Source organism: Cynocephalus volans, chromosome 13 (genome assembly GCF_027409185.1).
Source record: "Cynocephalus volans isolate mCynVol1 chromosome 13, mCynVol1.pri, whole genome shotgun sequence".
NCBI classification, from domain to species: domain Eukaryota; kingdom Metazoa; phylum Chordata; class Mammalia; order Dermoptera; family Cynocephalidae; genus Cynocephalus; species Cynocephalus volans.
In genome coordinates, this window is record NC_084472.1 from 6500886 (window position 1) to 6517053 (window position 16168).

Below are 16168 nucleotides of genomic sequence, written 5' to 3' on the forward strand. Positions count from 1 at the left end.
TTCTGCTGGCATGAGAGGATGGGAGCCCTGGGAGCCAGCAGGGACCGTGGGCATCACGGCTGCTCATACATACCATCATGGCAATGAGGGCACAGATGTAACTTTGTTTCATAATAAACTGGAACACAGAGACCATGGCATGGACTTTAATGCTTCTTTTTTCCTCATGGCTCCTTTCCTCTTCAAGTTCTTCTTTCTCGTCCTCCTCTTCCTCTTTCTTTTCTAGATGGACAAATACTTGATATAACTATTTACACAAATATATGAAATTTGTATAAATGTCCCAAGCAGTGCAGCACACGTATGCTTTTGGAATAGCCCTTTATTTAAGAAATAATTCAGAAATTATTTCCAATTAATAAATTAGCATTTTAAAAGAATCAGTAAATTCTGCCCGGTCAGTGTAATGGACTCAACACTCAGAAATTGCAGAAGAAAATTTCCATTTAAGAGGGAATGGAAGGCAGCCTCTAAGACGGTCCCCAGTGTCCCCACCTCCTGGTGTTCATGCCCTTGTGTGGGATCTGTGACAGGTTTCTAACTCTTCAGAAGGGTGCAGTATCACTTCCAGGATTCAGTGAAGAAGGACTGTGGCTTTCCCTTCTCTCAATCTGTCGCTCACTTGTTCTGAGAGAAGCCAGCTGCCATGCTGCAAACTGCCCCACAGAGAGACCCAGGTGGCATGGATGTGTCTCCTACAGCACATTATTTACATCAGCAACAAACCGTCCTCAGGAGCCTGAGGCCGGCCACAGCTGCGTGACTGGGTGGGAGGCAGCCTCTCCCCAGGCCAGCCTTCAGAAGAGATGGCAGCCCCCTTGACTGCAACCGCACGAGTGACCTCCAGCCCAGGGAACCAGCCCAGTCACACCCAGATTCCTGACTCAGAGAAACCTGCCACACTGATATCTTGAGCTATGAAGTAAAACGTTCTTTCTGTCCTGCTACACATAAATGGAGTACAACAGGGAGTTTTTTAGCTCCATGAAGAGGAAATAGAAGCCACTGACAAAACAGTGACTGTGCAGACGACCCCATGCAGGCATCGAGGTGAGGCTGTGCTATGTCCTTGGACAGAAGCCCACTGTCTTTCATTCCTCCACTATCAGGGCTGGATAAGCCTAGGGTTAATATGGAAAAGTCCTCAGATCATACACAGGGACGAGAACACTGAATATGATGGATTTACTACATGTTACTTCTCTGGTTGTGACACATTTTGTGTGTACAGATTCAATTAAAATTGTTTTTCCAGCTTTTGTTTTACTTTTGAAAGTTCAGTTTATAATTTGAATATGTTTGGCTTGTCCTTGTCAGCAGACAAAATTCCATTTATTCTCATGTGAGTAACGTGTAAATAGAAGGATGACTTGGCTGTGACCTGAACATCTCTAATGTTAGAAGTCACAAATGCCAATTCTTGGGTGTCGGCCTTTGTGATTCTGGTGCTGAGGCTCCGAAGACTGCACTTTGAAAAGCAATGCATTTCCTTGAGCTTTTCAGGTTAAGCCTGAGTTGCAAACACATGCATGTAGGAAGCATAAACGAGCAACAAACTGTTGGGTTCTGATGCTCTGTGGAGCTCACAGGTGCCCCAGGGTTGAGGGGAGGGTGTGCTGGAGGGACTGACCTTGATGTAACCTTACCGAGGAATGTGGGATAATGTGACTAACCAGTTGCATGTTAAGTAGATGGACTGTCAGGGGCAACTACAGGAAGTACAGATAAAGAATTATGAAGAACAGAACATCAGAATAAGCCTGATAAGAAATTATGCAAAAATACCCTCAGAGTAAGCTTAATGTACCACTGATGCAAATCGCACAGCTGCTGGCCCTTCACTGAGGCAGGATCCTGTCTTAACAACTCCAGCTTCAATTCCATGTAAACAGAGACACATGGCCACCGCAGCTTCGGAGTCACTGTGCTGCTACATGCATTCTCCTTTTTTTTTTTTTTCCCCTCAATACTAAACTTTGCTAATTCTGTCTTTATGAATTGGCAATTGGCAATTCCTCGGCAGGCGCAATGACAATAGAGGTCAGAGGTCGAACCAACTGCTGTCTTTCAGAAAGGAGGGACTCAAGTTGCCAGATGTTCACATAACTTCAGGGGATTCCAGAAATTTCCACTTCTAGGTCAGAGCTGCAGCATTAAAATGTTGATTACTATTAAATGCTGTGTAGACCACAAAACAAGTCTGAGGGTGATACCTCAGCCCCAGGCCACATCAGTTTGTCATCTCTCATAAGAGTCTGCTTTCCTTCAACATAATAAACTGAGAGAAAAGGGAGAAAAGGCCTTGTACAAGTTTTAACCATCTCCTTTTTTTTAATAGACAAATACTCTTTTTGAAAATATTCATACGTTAACCAGCAAAACTATCAGCTATTGCTACAATATCAACCAACAGAAAGACTAACATACATATATTTCATGTAGCTATAAATAAGTTGACATGTTTAAACTATTTTTTTACCTTTTGTTTTTCAAAGTTTGCTCTAACTATGCCACTCATTTTATATGCAAGGATAGAACACAAATAGCAATATGTTGGGGCAAAATAGAGGCAGAACTCAAGGAAACCAGCTTAATTATACTGACCATGAAAGACAATACTTTAGTTTAAAAAAGAGAACCAGATCAAATAAAGAACAAACAGAAGAAAAAGAGATGCTGGGCTGGTGGGTGAGAGGGACAAGCAGCCTAGGTGGAGCGTGGGCCCCAGCTGGCTCCTTACCTGCAGAGTCCTCACAGGGCTCCCACCGGTACTGGGGGGTGGCATACAGGTCACCTTTGGCGGGGCCGTTCTCCACGGGCAGGCTGGGGTGGATGGTGTGGTAGTCCACGGGGTTGCCATTCACAGTCACCAGCAGGCCCTAGGTTGCAAAGCACACCTGTGACAGCAGCTCTGGGAGTCAATGCAGATACACCACTTTCCCTTACTCCACGCACACCCCAACCGTGAAGAGCTGATTGAAACCTCAACAATGTGGTCAATTATCCAGGTATTTCAGCAAGATGAACTGTGTATGTTCATTCCCTTTCTATATCTAGTGTCCACAGAGTGATGGCAGTAAAATGTACACCAGATCTTGTTGCCCTTCTGCGACAAACCATGCAACTCACCCTCTGTTTTCAGTCTAAAGTGCAAACTTCCACGAAAGCTTGACTGAGGCCTTCATGATCTGCTCTGAGCTCTCCAGCCTCAGCTCTCACCACTGTCCACACCTCCCAGCCTCCCTCCAGCCACAGGAAACTCCAGACCCTTCCTGGGCGCCGGCCTATCCCTGCCCTACCCTGCCCCACTCCCTATGTAGCTCTGCATGGCACTAATGCAGGCATTATGCACGTCTCAGTTGTAGTTTCTCTGCCCGATGCTGCAAGTGTGCCACCCCTTTGCTGTACTACTAAGTGTAAGTGCCTGCTTTCCCGTCTGTCTGGCTTTACAATTTTTGAGACAAACATATGAATACACATACACACACACACAAACACACACACGCACACACACACACTTGTGGGGATGGTCGGGATGGGGAGGTGCATGTGTGTCCATGGACATGTGAGACTTTCTATTTAAATTATGCAATAGGCATATCTACAGAACTAAATGCTTTAAACAAAGCCCCACAAATATGGCTGTTTAAAAGTTTAAATATATTTTGTATGACTATACTTAATCTAATATCACATGAGTCAGTGTTTTAACAGAGATAAGCCAGATCCAATTTCTGCAAAAAACTGAAAAGCTTAAGGAAAGTTTATAGGTGATTAAAATATATTCAAAAGAGCTATAATTCTGTCACTTTTACACCACTTACACAAGCATAATGATAATTCTAAGAGTATACTAACATCAGATGGTTTGTAGTCATCCTGGGTCATGGACAAGAGCTGCAAAGAGCAACGTAGGACAGCACGTTAGTAAGTCAGCCAGCAGCCCTTCACTGTTTATAGATTTCTATAACGTTTTACTATAAACACACCCATTCTTGTTAACTATCTGGATGCTAGTATGTTAAATTTGCCATGCAAAATATAAAGGGACAAATAATTGTATTTGATGTTGCTGTTTATTATAGTCATTTTCCAGCTTCTGAGGATAAGTTTTCACTCTAACAGCAAATAAGCAACCATAAACCACATGACTATAAAAGTTACGTTTTTAAGTGTTTTGGTCTAATAGAATAAACTGCTTAGTTTGATACTCCTAGAACCCTTTGAGACATCTACAGAATTATGAAAGTATTTACTTTTAAAAAAATAGAAGTTTCATAATAAAGAAAAATGGATTTGTGGTACAGTGTGAGATTATTTTAAGATTTGCATATTGTCTACAACAAAATAATTATTATAGGACTGTGCTTTTTAACAATATCAGTGCCAGATGATTTGGGCTTCCCCCACATGATAATCAGCACAGCAAGTGGTTCTGCAACATATTTGTTCAGGACTCATTTATAGTCTTAAAAATCACTGTGGGTCCCAAAGAGCTTTTATTTATGGGGGTTCTGTCTATCAATATCTACCATACTAGAAATTAAAACTGAGGCATTTAAAAATGTTTACTTATTCGTTCATTAAAATTCTAAACATTCATTATATGTTAAAACAAATTATTCAAATACCTATATTTCTAAAAAACATAGTAAAGATAGTGTCATTGCTTTACACTTTTGCATGTCATTTTAACGTCTGGTTTCAGAGGAGACAACTGGATTCTCATATCCGTTTCTGCATTCAATATGCTGTGATATGTTGATTTGGTTGAAGTATATGAAGAAAATATGGCTTCGCAGAGGTATGCGGTTGGAAAAGGAGAGTATTTTAATACTCTATCCAGATAATTGTGGACAGTCTTCTTTGCAACTACACCAGATCCAACCGGTGGTAGTTTCTTGACAGTTAGCTGCAGTGTAGAATCTGACACCATATCAGTGTACTTTCCAGTCTCCGGTGGGTTAAAAGCCACTGGTATCTCCTGCGCCTTGGGTGGGTCTCTTATCCAGGCCCTGTAGTCTCAGGCAGTGGGGATTCTGAAGCAGTTGGTTCACTGAGCCATACATCCCTACCCCATATTGACCCATTTCATGACACAACATTTCATATCACCCCCATGTCACCAGAAAAGTCCTTAAATACTGGAAAGTTTTCAAGCTCTCAGTGATGGATACAGGTTTTCCAAAATTCTAATTTTTCCTCAAATGCTTAAATTTTATCATCGGCAGCAAATGCTGTCAGTTGCTCGCCTTGAAGGGTGAGCTCACTTCATGTACTTTCAAGTCATTGTCTTGCAAACACCCAAACCTCAAGAAGCATCATCTATGCATCAGCTTTTTTTTTTTTTTTTTTTCAAGAAAAAGTGCTGTGCTGGGGAGACACCTCGGTATTGCTCGCACTGCTTTCACTCGGATGGCGCCACAGAAAATTAAGGAAAACCGTGGCTGGGCTTTGGTGTGTGCTGCGCATGCTCAGCTGGCCAGGGGGCTCTGCAGTCTCTGCGCATGCTCAGCTGGCCGGCTGGCTCCGCAGTCCCCACGTACCTCTGCGCGCCTCAGCCTCGATCTGTGCCTGGGTGCTGGCGCTCGCACCCACTTCTGCGTTTGTGCCATTAGGCACAGATCGTAAGTGTTACTGTGGAAACAGTTTTCAGCTTGAAAGGGTCTCACAGGGTCTCCAAAGGGCCACAGGCCTCACTTGGAAGACGGCTGGGCTATCCTCTGTCGACATCTATTCTTTAGTGAAACGGGCAAGATACTCTGAATTTTAGGGAGGGAGCGAGAGAAAAGGGCCCCTGAAAATCCTCGGACGTCCTAGGGTGCCCCGTGTGCTCTGCTCTTCTGTCACCCGCCAGGGCAGCTTACTCACAGACGGGCCCTACGGGACAGTCACGCTGAGAACAGGACTGTCGTAGAGAAACTCACCTGCCAACATCAATCGGAAAATCGACTCCTCAATTCTCTAACGGACTGGGAGGCAAAATGCTGACTCCATCCAAGAATTACAAGAGTATTTGTCTTTAAAACTTTGCTCATAGGCCATTTTAACAAGTCAATATAGCACTGATTGAGGTGAGCTCAAAATGGTCAATAAATGATCAGGGGATGATATAAATTATATATTACATGTAACATACATGAATTATCCATTTATGACTCACTTCTCCTTATCAATGCACACGACTGCCTCCTTAATCACATTCATACAGACTGTCTGGGTCCTCTCTAAGAGGTTACTGAGCTACTGCTGTGGCCAGCTACCCAACAAGATGAAATTATTTTTTGCAATATATTTTTTGACCCTGAAATTTCACATCCCAGTGCTAATAGATTACTTCACTACTTTTTTGTTTTAAATAAAAAAATATTTTTTTAAATTAAGACAATTCTTTCTTTAGAGGATTGAGACTTCAGTAGACAGCACTGAAACGTAAAATGATATTTCTATAGGGTCTGATGGGACCACGGTGTTTCCTTTAGAAACATTGTGTTCCCTTCTCTGAATAGTGCTCTCTGGTACTGAGCCTTCTAAATCAAACTATTTCTATAAACTATGAGCAACCTGATGATTTTATAAGGCTCATATCCAATAATAAAATACAAAACTAAGAAAATATGTTAGGAAATGAAATGTCTTCCCCGTGGCTTACTTTTCTCTCGTCGGTTGGGTAATGGGTTGCATACCACAGGCTCCGCCTCCGCTGGGCCATCATTTGGATAGGGCTACAAGCCAGGGCTCGGTCCTCTTCCTTGGTCCTCTCATCCTGCACCTGAAACACAGAGTAACAGGAACAGCTCTGCTTCCCAAAGCAGTTCCTTAAGCAGCCTGGGTGGCCAAGAGAAAGCTGTCATCTTTGCCTCAATATGATTATATTTTAAAGTGAACGTATGGGTTATTATCCCATATATGGCTTATAAACACATATATGGGTCATGATCAAGGCATTTTTAAAAATGAAACAAATTCTGCCATGTAACTGATAAGCACATCAATTTTAAATGTTCTCTGATTTGTACTAAGTCCCATACGTGATAGAATATGCTCTAATGTTAAGTATCCACAGCTTCTCAATGCATATTCTAAACTGCACTAGAAAGCAGCTAGAGTAAGAGCTTCCAGGAAAGTGCACAGTTAACCATGTAAGCTAACCGCTGGCAATCTTTAATTAAGATGATATTTATTAAAGGCAGAATCATCTAGAGATCACACACAGTATTAAGCAAGAACATATCTAATGCACAAAACTGTTGCCTTGCTTAATGAGAAATTTGCCTAACTTAGACAATTGGCCTAGGGGAGATAATAAAGATGGAGTGTAAGGAACAGAATGCTCTTAGGTGATTTTGCATGTTTTCTCAATGAAGATGTCCCAATAAAAAGGGCATTAACATATCACTGACATGAGAGGGGAGGAATGGGCTCAGTCCCACTGCCCAGTTTCTGGGTTCTAGTGTCAGGGTAGAGCACCCAAGGGGAGCACCCTGACACCCTGGGCGGGAGTCTGTGCTTGCCGGGGGGTGGGGGGGTTGCTGCTTCTTTCCATTTTTCAAACATGTTTGACAGACTTTTATCTTAGCACTCACATTTGGTGGCATTTTTCATTAAATGTGCCAGGTCATATGGAACTATGATATACTCAGTGGTCTTCTCTTCATTACCTCAATGAGTCCTTCTGTCCCAGCCAATTTGAAATAGAGACCACCTGAAATACTGATGCTAGTATCAAGCTCTATTCTCCACACACCCCTCCAGACACCGGGATTGGTAATATTGTTGTCACCTGAATGGCCTGTACCTTAGGTTGTCTTCTCATTTCTCTCTGTGCCCACGTTTGCTCCCCTGTCAGCCAAAAGCCACGGAGCCAGAACATTGGCCTGATGTTTAAAACAGAGCCTGTGCCAAGCAGCTGCATGATCTGATAGACTACATGAGATGTCACAGAGAAAGCTAAAGGCACTGGGAATTTTCAATAACATGAATGCCTTAAAGTAATTTTTGTAATGTGTAAGACATTATTCAGAAATAGTTCCCACAATATATTTTAATGTATATATACACATACATATATCCATTTGTATGTTGGTGGAGGAAGAAACTGCAATAAACCCTTTAAAGGATTTTACTGGCACAGTCAAATTTTAGAAGACAGTTGGAGAAAAACATAACAAAAGATGACTGGGATTCCTTGGGACCTTATAAAGCATTTTGTGTCTAAGCAGCTGTCAGCAGCCCAAAAGAAAGATAATCTATGAGAACTTGCTGACAAGGATGGCCTCTGAGACCCTAATCCTGCGCTTGGCTGTCTCGCCCCCACCCCCCCTCAGTCTGTCTGTGCAGCGGGGAGGAGGTGTCACATAGGGGGAAGCAGCACAGGTCCCATTTCCGCAGGTGGCACTTCTACCAGGGGTGGACAGAGACATGCTCCTGACAGTCTCATGGTCACTGTCTGGCTGAGGTCCCATTTGCTTCTTTTGGACTGCCTTTTCGCTTGTGGAATGCACACTTCTTCTGAGCACGGGTCTTGCCTACTGCGGTTGATGCTCTATGTGCACCCCTAGATTAGCATCTGATGCAGATGGGCTTCAAGAAATATTTGTTGACTGACTGAATGTGTGGACATTATCTGTGGGTACGAAGACAGAAAAGAGGCGGGTAGGAAACTGCTCCAGGGCGCAGGCTAGAAGGCTGCAGAGGAGGTGGGACTGGACCACTGAGACTTGGGCCTGGCCATGCTCGTAGCACTGTTTCTGAGTCATGGGGCCCTCCCTGCAGGTGGAGGGGGAATAGGTGAGAAACCCCCATCTACACTACTTGCCTCCTTCATGTGCCAATGAGCTCCGTACAGTCATTTAGGGGAAAGAAAAGCCTACTGAGGTGTTCTGTCACTGAAAGGGAAAAGAGAGAAGCCACACAGGCTTTGGTCCTCCCCTCAAGAGTGCCACATCCTTGTTAATATTCCCACAGGGAATAAACGAGTCCTCAATTGTGCTGGAAGGTCATGTCCTAATCCCCATCCCTAGCAGTGGGAAACTCAGGAGGCTACAGGCACCACGGAGAGCTGGGCTGTCACACTAACATCCTCAGAGGCTAGGAGGGCTGGAGAAGATTTGGAAAACTCCAATCACCATGATAACAGTGGTTATGTGGTCTCTAAGACCCTAGCTTTGTTGTCAAACTTGGGTTTAAGTCTGATTCATACCACTTAGTAAGTGTGATTTTAGAAAAATTTACTTCTCTAGGCTCATTTTCCTCATCTGCAATATGAGCATAATACCTATTCTTCATAGTTACTTCGTGGATTTAATGAGATGCTGTGTGTGAACAGCCCAGCATATTGCCTGGCACTCAGTAAGTGCTCAATGACAGTGCGTCTTCCACTCTCTGCACCACCTGCCGTTCTCAGCAGCACTAGTGATATGAGCAAAGGGGAGCTGGTTTTCATTCTGATAGCGTTTATGTTCACTCAATACTCCTCGCAGAGATAAAACTCTGTAACTAGAACACTAGAGTTATGTTGACTATAGTATTGATTAGTCAGTAGGTAGTAGGAATGAATCATTTCACCTGGAGATTTCAGGTTATTTTGCAGACAAGATCATGAGAACATTTTTATCCTTACAAGGGGCTCTTGTAGCCAGATACGGATCAGAGTGGCCAGCGTGTAGTACATCACCAGCAAGAGGATGGGGTTGGCATGGTGATACCACGACAGCTCCGGGTTTACTATAATCTTCCAAGTACTGGAACAGTCAGTTTGAATTACTGATTTGATACCGAACAACCTGTTTAAAACAAAGAAAATGCTTAAAAGATGCAATAAAGCATATGTTCCTAACATAAAATAAAAACACCTTGTTGTCAGTGCATTCTTGAGCTATTCCTAGGTTAATCCATCCTATTCTAGGTATTTTAATTACTCTTCTGTATATATAACTACATCTTTAAATAACAGATGTAGACTATATATATAATTTACATATATTCATCCTTAAATCATATCTGTATACATAAAATTGATGCCAACATTAGCCAAATGATCTTTATATCAGTTCAAAAGTCTAGTTAATTCTAAATCCTTGCACGCCTATCAGATATTTATGTTTTAATTATCAATCAGCCCTATTAAAATTCTGCATTATTGAAATGACAAGTATGTGGTAACATGTTACTAAGTCCAGCTAAATGAGCAAGTATTTTGTTTTTGTCTAGATTTATCATTAGCTATTCAGCTAGAATTTATATTATTGTGAAAATATTGACATTGGAGATAGTTCTACAGTTCAGCCATAAAAGTCATATATCATATAGTAGAATTTCTGTAAAATGTATTTCCGTCAAATTTTGCTTATGGGCAATTTGATTTTTTCAAAGCTTTATAATTAATCATTGACTTTGAAATATGACTTTATGAGGCTCGTTAAATTTTAAAGTGGTTTATTTTTTACGCTGATTTATACTATATAATCAGAATCTGTCTGATTATATAGTGGAAATTAAATAGTAGAATGCATCTGATTATATAATGGGAAAATGTGTAAAATATGATTCATTTAGAAGTTTCATTTTGACATGTGGGTTTTCTAAAAAAGAACCGTACGGAGTGAATAAAACTTTTACATGTTGAGTTTCATACCCTTCGATCATTTACATGTTTCATATGAGAACTTCCTTTAATTTTATGTTACATTCTTCATTCAGTTATAAGATCTTCGAAGACTGAATGTCCCCCCATAACACTTCTCAGTGCAATGACTGTTTTCTATCACAACACAATGGCAGTGTTAGAGTACTGCTGAGCACAGATTTCAAAGTAAGTTAAATAGAAATTAAACTAAATTTCTTAAATTTTATCAGAAAAAATAAGTTATACTAGAATTTGCTCTTATTATAGGTGTTGGAAAATATAGGAAAATGGTCAGGGCCCCTCAGATGTTCAGAATCTTGCCAAGCATTTGATGTAAATAGGCACATGTGCTCAGGTGTTCCTTGGTTACTACTTAATGTAATTGCATATGTGCACCCAGGTGTCCTGGGTTATGGACTTAAGTATAAAGGATGAGTGGCTCTGATCCTTAGTGCCTCCCACCCCTGGGATGTCCCCAGTGTGTGGGGCGGGGGGGCATGTGGAGGCTACTACTGCTGCTAGTGCCCCCGGGACCCTCTGCAAGGCCACCACCACTGCTGGATCTGTAAGCTACCGGACCTGTAAGCTGCTGCCCTTGAGGAAGCTGAGGACTGAGCTCGTGTCATCTGCCAACACCTCCCGGGAACTTTCCCAATCACCTCGCATGGAACTGCGTGTGAGGCGTCTGGTGACCCAGTCTGTACAATGGGTTTGAAGTGTCTGAGTCCTAGTTCTGATGTAAATGGAAACTTAGTATAACTAAAATAATAACTAAATAATGAAACATTTTGGCTTTAGTTATGATTTGCCTTGCTTTACAATAGGTCTTCCCCGCCGCCCCAGGTACAAGCAGATTTTTTATAGTTAGCATTTGAAAGAAAAATTTCCTGAATCCTCTTGCCCCACACCTTGGCACAGATGCTAGAAATGACCTCATCAATCATCAGTTTAAAAATACCTGTTTGGCCCCGTCAGAAATTTAACTGTGATTTTCTGCAGCTGTTTGTAAACTGCACTATGTGCCTTCTAGAAGGCTTCATATCACATCAACACTTCATACCTTACCACTGATATCATAACTTATTTCAAACGGATTTTGTGCATTTCGACATGAGCACTGAAGAATCAGACATATTTTGTATTACCAGTGCATGGACCTAACAAAAATGAGTACAAGCTACAGAGGGCAGATTGCTGTACTCTCTATAAGGCATTTTTTCCTAACAGAGCTATGCAAATACCATAAGACCTAAGATTTCTCATACGTATGTTTTAAAGAGATTGGAACCCGTAGCTAGGCAAGCTGTCACCAGCACCCTGGGGCCCCGCCAAGCTCCTGAGCCACGGATCTGGGGGAAGCTTAACCCAACTGAAACCACATAAAGAGCACACCAAAAACACCATTTCCATGCGGGTAGCTCACCACCGCCACTGCAATTGCCACGGCTGCCACAAAAATGGCTAGTCTTGATAGCAGCAGTCTCAGCCACCATGCAGATGGCATGCCAGACTCCCAACTGTATTGACACAAGGAGAGGCACCAGTGAAGACCAAAAAACCCCCCCCAAAAACAAAAAAACAAAGAGGTCCTCTTTCTCTGCAAAGCACACTCCAAAGTAATAGAAGAAGCATCTGATTTATGAGAATAGGAGAGGACTATCACAGCTGTCTCAGTGCTGGACAGATCATCTAGGCAACAAACTAACAGAGGAACAGTTAATCTATCAGATGGAGAGAACAAACCTATGGTTATGGAGTGAGGGGGTGGGAGAAGGGAATGTGGGAGGAGAAGGAAGAGATCGGATAAGGGGCATAAAGAAAAAGTATGATTTGTAACAATGAATATGCTGATAAAAATTAAAAAGAAAAAATAATTTGAGATACTTAATTTACACAGGACTAATACAAACTTTATGCTCACTGAAAAATAAAAAATACACTGTTTTTAAAATATGAAAAAAACAATAAATAAAGAGCTTGGATACTGCAGGAAGGACTGTGTACAAGACTGGTCTACAAGGAAATGTGTACTTGAAGTTTGACATCGTCTGGCTGCAACTCTACCATTCTATGCAGCATCCCACAATTACTTAATTTACCTAACCTTTTATTTTCCAGGATTATACCTCCACAAGACAAGACAAGGAAGAGTGATACCATGATGCATGTCCTGCAGGGGTCACTCTCTACCTACGATGATGGCACGTGCCAGCTTGGTGAGAGCAAAGTGCTACGGAAGGCCTTTCTGTTGAGGGGTTTGGGATGGGCACTGGAAAAAATAGTCTGGAGGAAGAATGCAGGACATTTGGGGCAGTTAGTCCAAAAAAGCTAGATGAGTGGATAAGGGAGAAGAGAAATCCTGAAAAATTGATGAGATGTTGCCAGGCTGTGGGGTTGAGCTGGGGAGAGAGTCAGAGATTAGGCACTGTGAGAGCAAAGACTATTTTGCTACTGATGCATCACTGGGTATTTATAAACTTCATTTTATCTTGATTACACCCACATAACTGCTAGGGTCTTTAAAGAGGAACTGGTCTAGCATTCAAACTGATTGAATACAAATATCTATATTTTTAAAACTTATCAGTCACAAAATACACATAAAAATGACTATCTCAAATCTCTCCGTGGAAATGTCTCTGCTGAGAATTATGTGAAGGTACAATTGCAGAACAGTGTCTTCCATTTACTGCTTATTTGCAAATAGAAAGATAAAACTTTTCTCTTCCATGCAGTTGACATGTCCTGTGTGGATCTTTCATCCCCAGCCTGGTTCTGTAGACAATGTCTATTGCTTGTATTTGGTAAGTGACTCACTGTCTCTGAGCGTTCACTTCCTAATGAAAAACAGAATGTGGGGGTGTGGTGAGGACGTAAGTATGTAGACAAAGAAAGGACATTTGTTAGATCTCACACTATACACTTCAGATCTCACAAACTCTTCTGTTTCCCAAAGGGTACCAGAAGAGACGGTCTGCTCTGGGGCATAATCTCCAGCTTTGGTACCGGGCCTGTCTCCCCTGCTCTGTATCTCATGACAGCATTCCTGTCCACAGAGCACGGCCTCACTTCTCTTCCCAGATGACCACAATGCCAAGGGCGGTCTCCCTGTCTCTAGGTTTTCTCCAGTCCACACTGACCACTGCCAGGGTTACTTCAGAAAGCTCAGTTCAGCAGGCTGCCCTTTTCTTCCTATCTCCTATTTCCCCACTGCCTGGAGAATAACCCCAAGTCCCAGCAACTTGTCCCCGAGGTCTTCAGCAACCCAGTCTCCTCTTCTTTCCCCCTTGGCATGTACACTTGAACTACACTGGACTATTTAGGGTTTACATAAAATCTCGGTCTCTTTGTTCTTGCTTATTCCTTGTTTTTCCAGGATTCTTTCTGATAGCTGTGACTTTTCTGGGGTCACCAAATCAAGAACTAGGGGCATGTGTTACCAAGCGAGCTTTTCCCACTCCTTGGCAATGGGGATGCATGGAGTAGGCCACAGACTCTCTGATGTCTCACAGGACAACTCCAGCCCCCCATCCCAACTATATCCCGTAATATATACATATCAGTGTATTCCTGCTCAACTGCCCCAAATATCGCAGGGTCACCCAAGACACCAGCTGTCCAGGAATGGTGATTATATTACTGCCATGTCATACCATTGGAACTCTTGTGCTAACTTGTGACAATTAGTTTTTCCTGTAGTCGCCACTTCTTCCTCATTCTTTCTTTCAGCCCAATGTAAACCAATACCCTAAAACCAATCCATTCTCATTTCTTCTACCTGTCCCTTTTTGTTGTTGTCGGGCCTCCCTGACGTCATCAAGTCCAGCTCCAAAGGCACCATCTCTGGGAAACGTCTATGATTTCTCTGAATTGGAACCAATTTGCCCTATGCCTCCATAACAACTGCATTTGTAGTCATAATTTGAATTTCCATTATTGTTAGTTTATGTGCTTGTTTCGATGCCCAATAATAATAGAAATTATTGGTGAGTGACTCGCTGTCTCTGAGTATTCACTTCCTAATTAAAAATAGAATGGCCACTTAACAATAATTTCTATTATTGTTAGTTTATGTGCTTGTTTGATTCTAATTCCTTCAGAAAAGGGTATATGTCTCATCATCTTGTCTTTATGGCAGTGCCTACTAAATGGAAGGCTTTAAATGTTAAGTTTATTTAATTGAATTAAATGCACTGAGAATAAGTTATACCATTAAGTTATAGTAGGCGGTCATGGTTACAGTAGGAACAGAGACTAAGGGATGGCCAAGTTTCTGCTTTTAAAAAGCGAAGAGAAGGAAGGGATGGTAAGGGGCTGTAGATACGTAAGAATATTCTAGAGTTTTTAGTGAAACACTGCTGGTGCTTGGACCCCAACATCCATGATTTTATTGTTCCCAGTTTGGAAAATAAGAACACAAAATAAGTAGTAAAGGCACCAAAAAAACTCCACTTTAATTTACCTAAAGCATATCTTGGGTCATATATAGAAGATAGTTATTTTTGTTCTCTGCTGGCTGTAAACAAGAATCTTTAATTTTACTTTCTGAATGATACTAGCTTGGTTTTTTCTTTAACTGAGAATCCAGTTTTATAATTAAGAAACAGTAAGAGATTCAAATATTCAATAGGAACAAAATATAAAGCAGCCTGGGTGATTCCTTCAAGATCATACAACTGCACATTACTCAGGTTATTATGTATAAAAATTGATTCCATGCTCTTTGATGAAAGAGGCCATCGCAGCAATAGGAAGTGTCACCGTGTTACTTCGATTGCTCTTCCTCTCCAGGGCCAAGCGAGCGGCTGGCGCCTTTGGCTCTGTGGTTTCCCCCTTGCAGATGCCCCTCTGCCCCTCAGGGACCATGTGCACTGTATTTTTCTCTCCCTTGGAAGCATTCATAACACCTGACTACATGATTATAAATTGGCAGGTCATTTGTTTCCACTTGCACATGTTGGCAGATTTATAAAACCTCCACCTGTTTTCAGGTTCACTTCAGACCACATCTGCTCAGTCTCCAGCAATACAGTACAGGAACCCAGCCATGTGCAAGATATACGTAATACTGAAAATAACACCATACAATTTTTTTTTTAAATTGTGGCAAATTGCACATTACTTAAAATTGACCGTTCTAACTGTTTTTAAGTATACAATTTGGTGGTATTAACTACATTCATCATTGTGCAACCAATCTCGAACTTTTCATCTTGCAGAACTAAAGCTCTAAATCCATTAAACAACAACCTCCTATTCCCTCCTCCCCCAGTCCCTGGAAACCACCATTCTACTTTCTGTATCTATGTGTTTGACTACTAGGTACCTAACGTAAATGGAATCACACAGTATTTGTCTTTTTTGTGACTGGCTTATTTCACCTAGTATAATGGCCTCAAGGTTCATACATGTTGTATTTGTGTCAGGATTTCCTTCAATTTAAGGCTAAATAGTATTCCATTGTGTGTATATAACACATTTTGTTTCTCCATTCATGTTTTGATAGGCACTATCACCTTTTAACTATTGTGTATAATGATG

At 41.7% G+C, this 16168-nt stretch overlaps 1 protein-coding gene across 3 annotated transcripts in view; it reads right to left on the reverse strand.

Moving 5' to 3' along the window:
* PIEZO2 (piezo type mechanosensitive ion channel component 2) overlaps positions 1–16168 on the reverse strand; it is a 435460-nt gene that overhangs the window by 104084 nt on the left and 315208 nt on the right. For all 3 annotated transcript variants that reach the window (XM_063077175.1, XM_063077173.1, XM_063077172.1), the window contains exons 8-12: positions 9623–9785; positions 6653–6772; positions 3859–3897; positions 2741–2879; positions 74–222 (exon numbers count right to left, since the gene is read on the reverse strand). In XM_063077175.1, coding sequence (XP_062933245.1) covers positions 74–222; positions 2741–2879; positions 3859–3897; positions 6653–6772; positions 9623–9785 — 610 coding nt within the window. The remainder of the gene's footprint in view (positions 1–73; positions 223–2740; positions 2880–3858; positions 3898–6652; positions 6773–9622; positions 9786–16168) is intronic.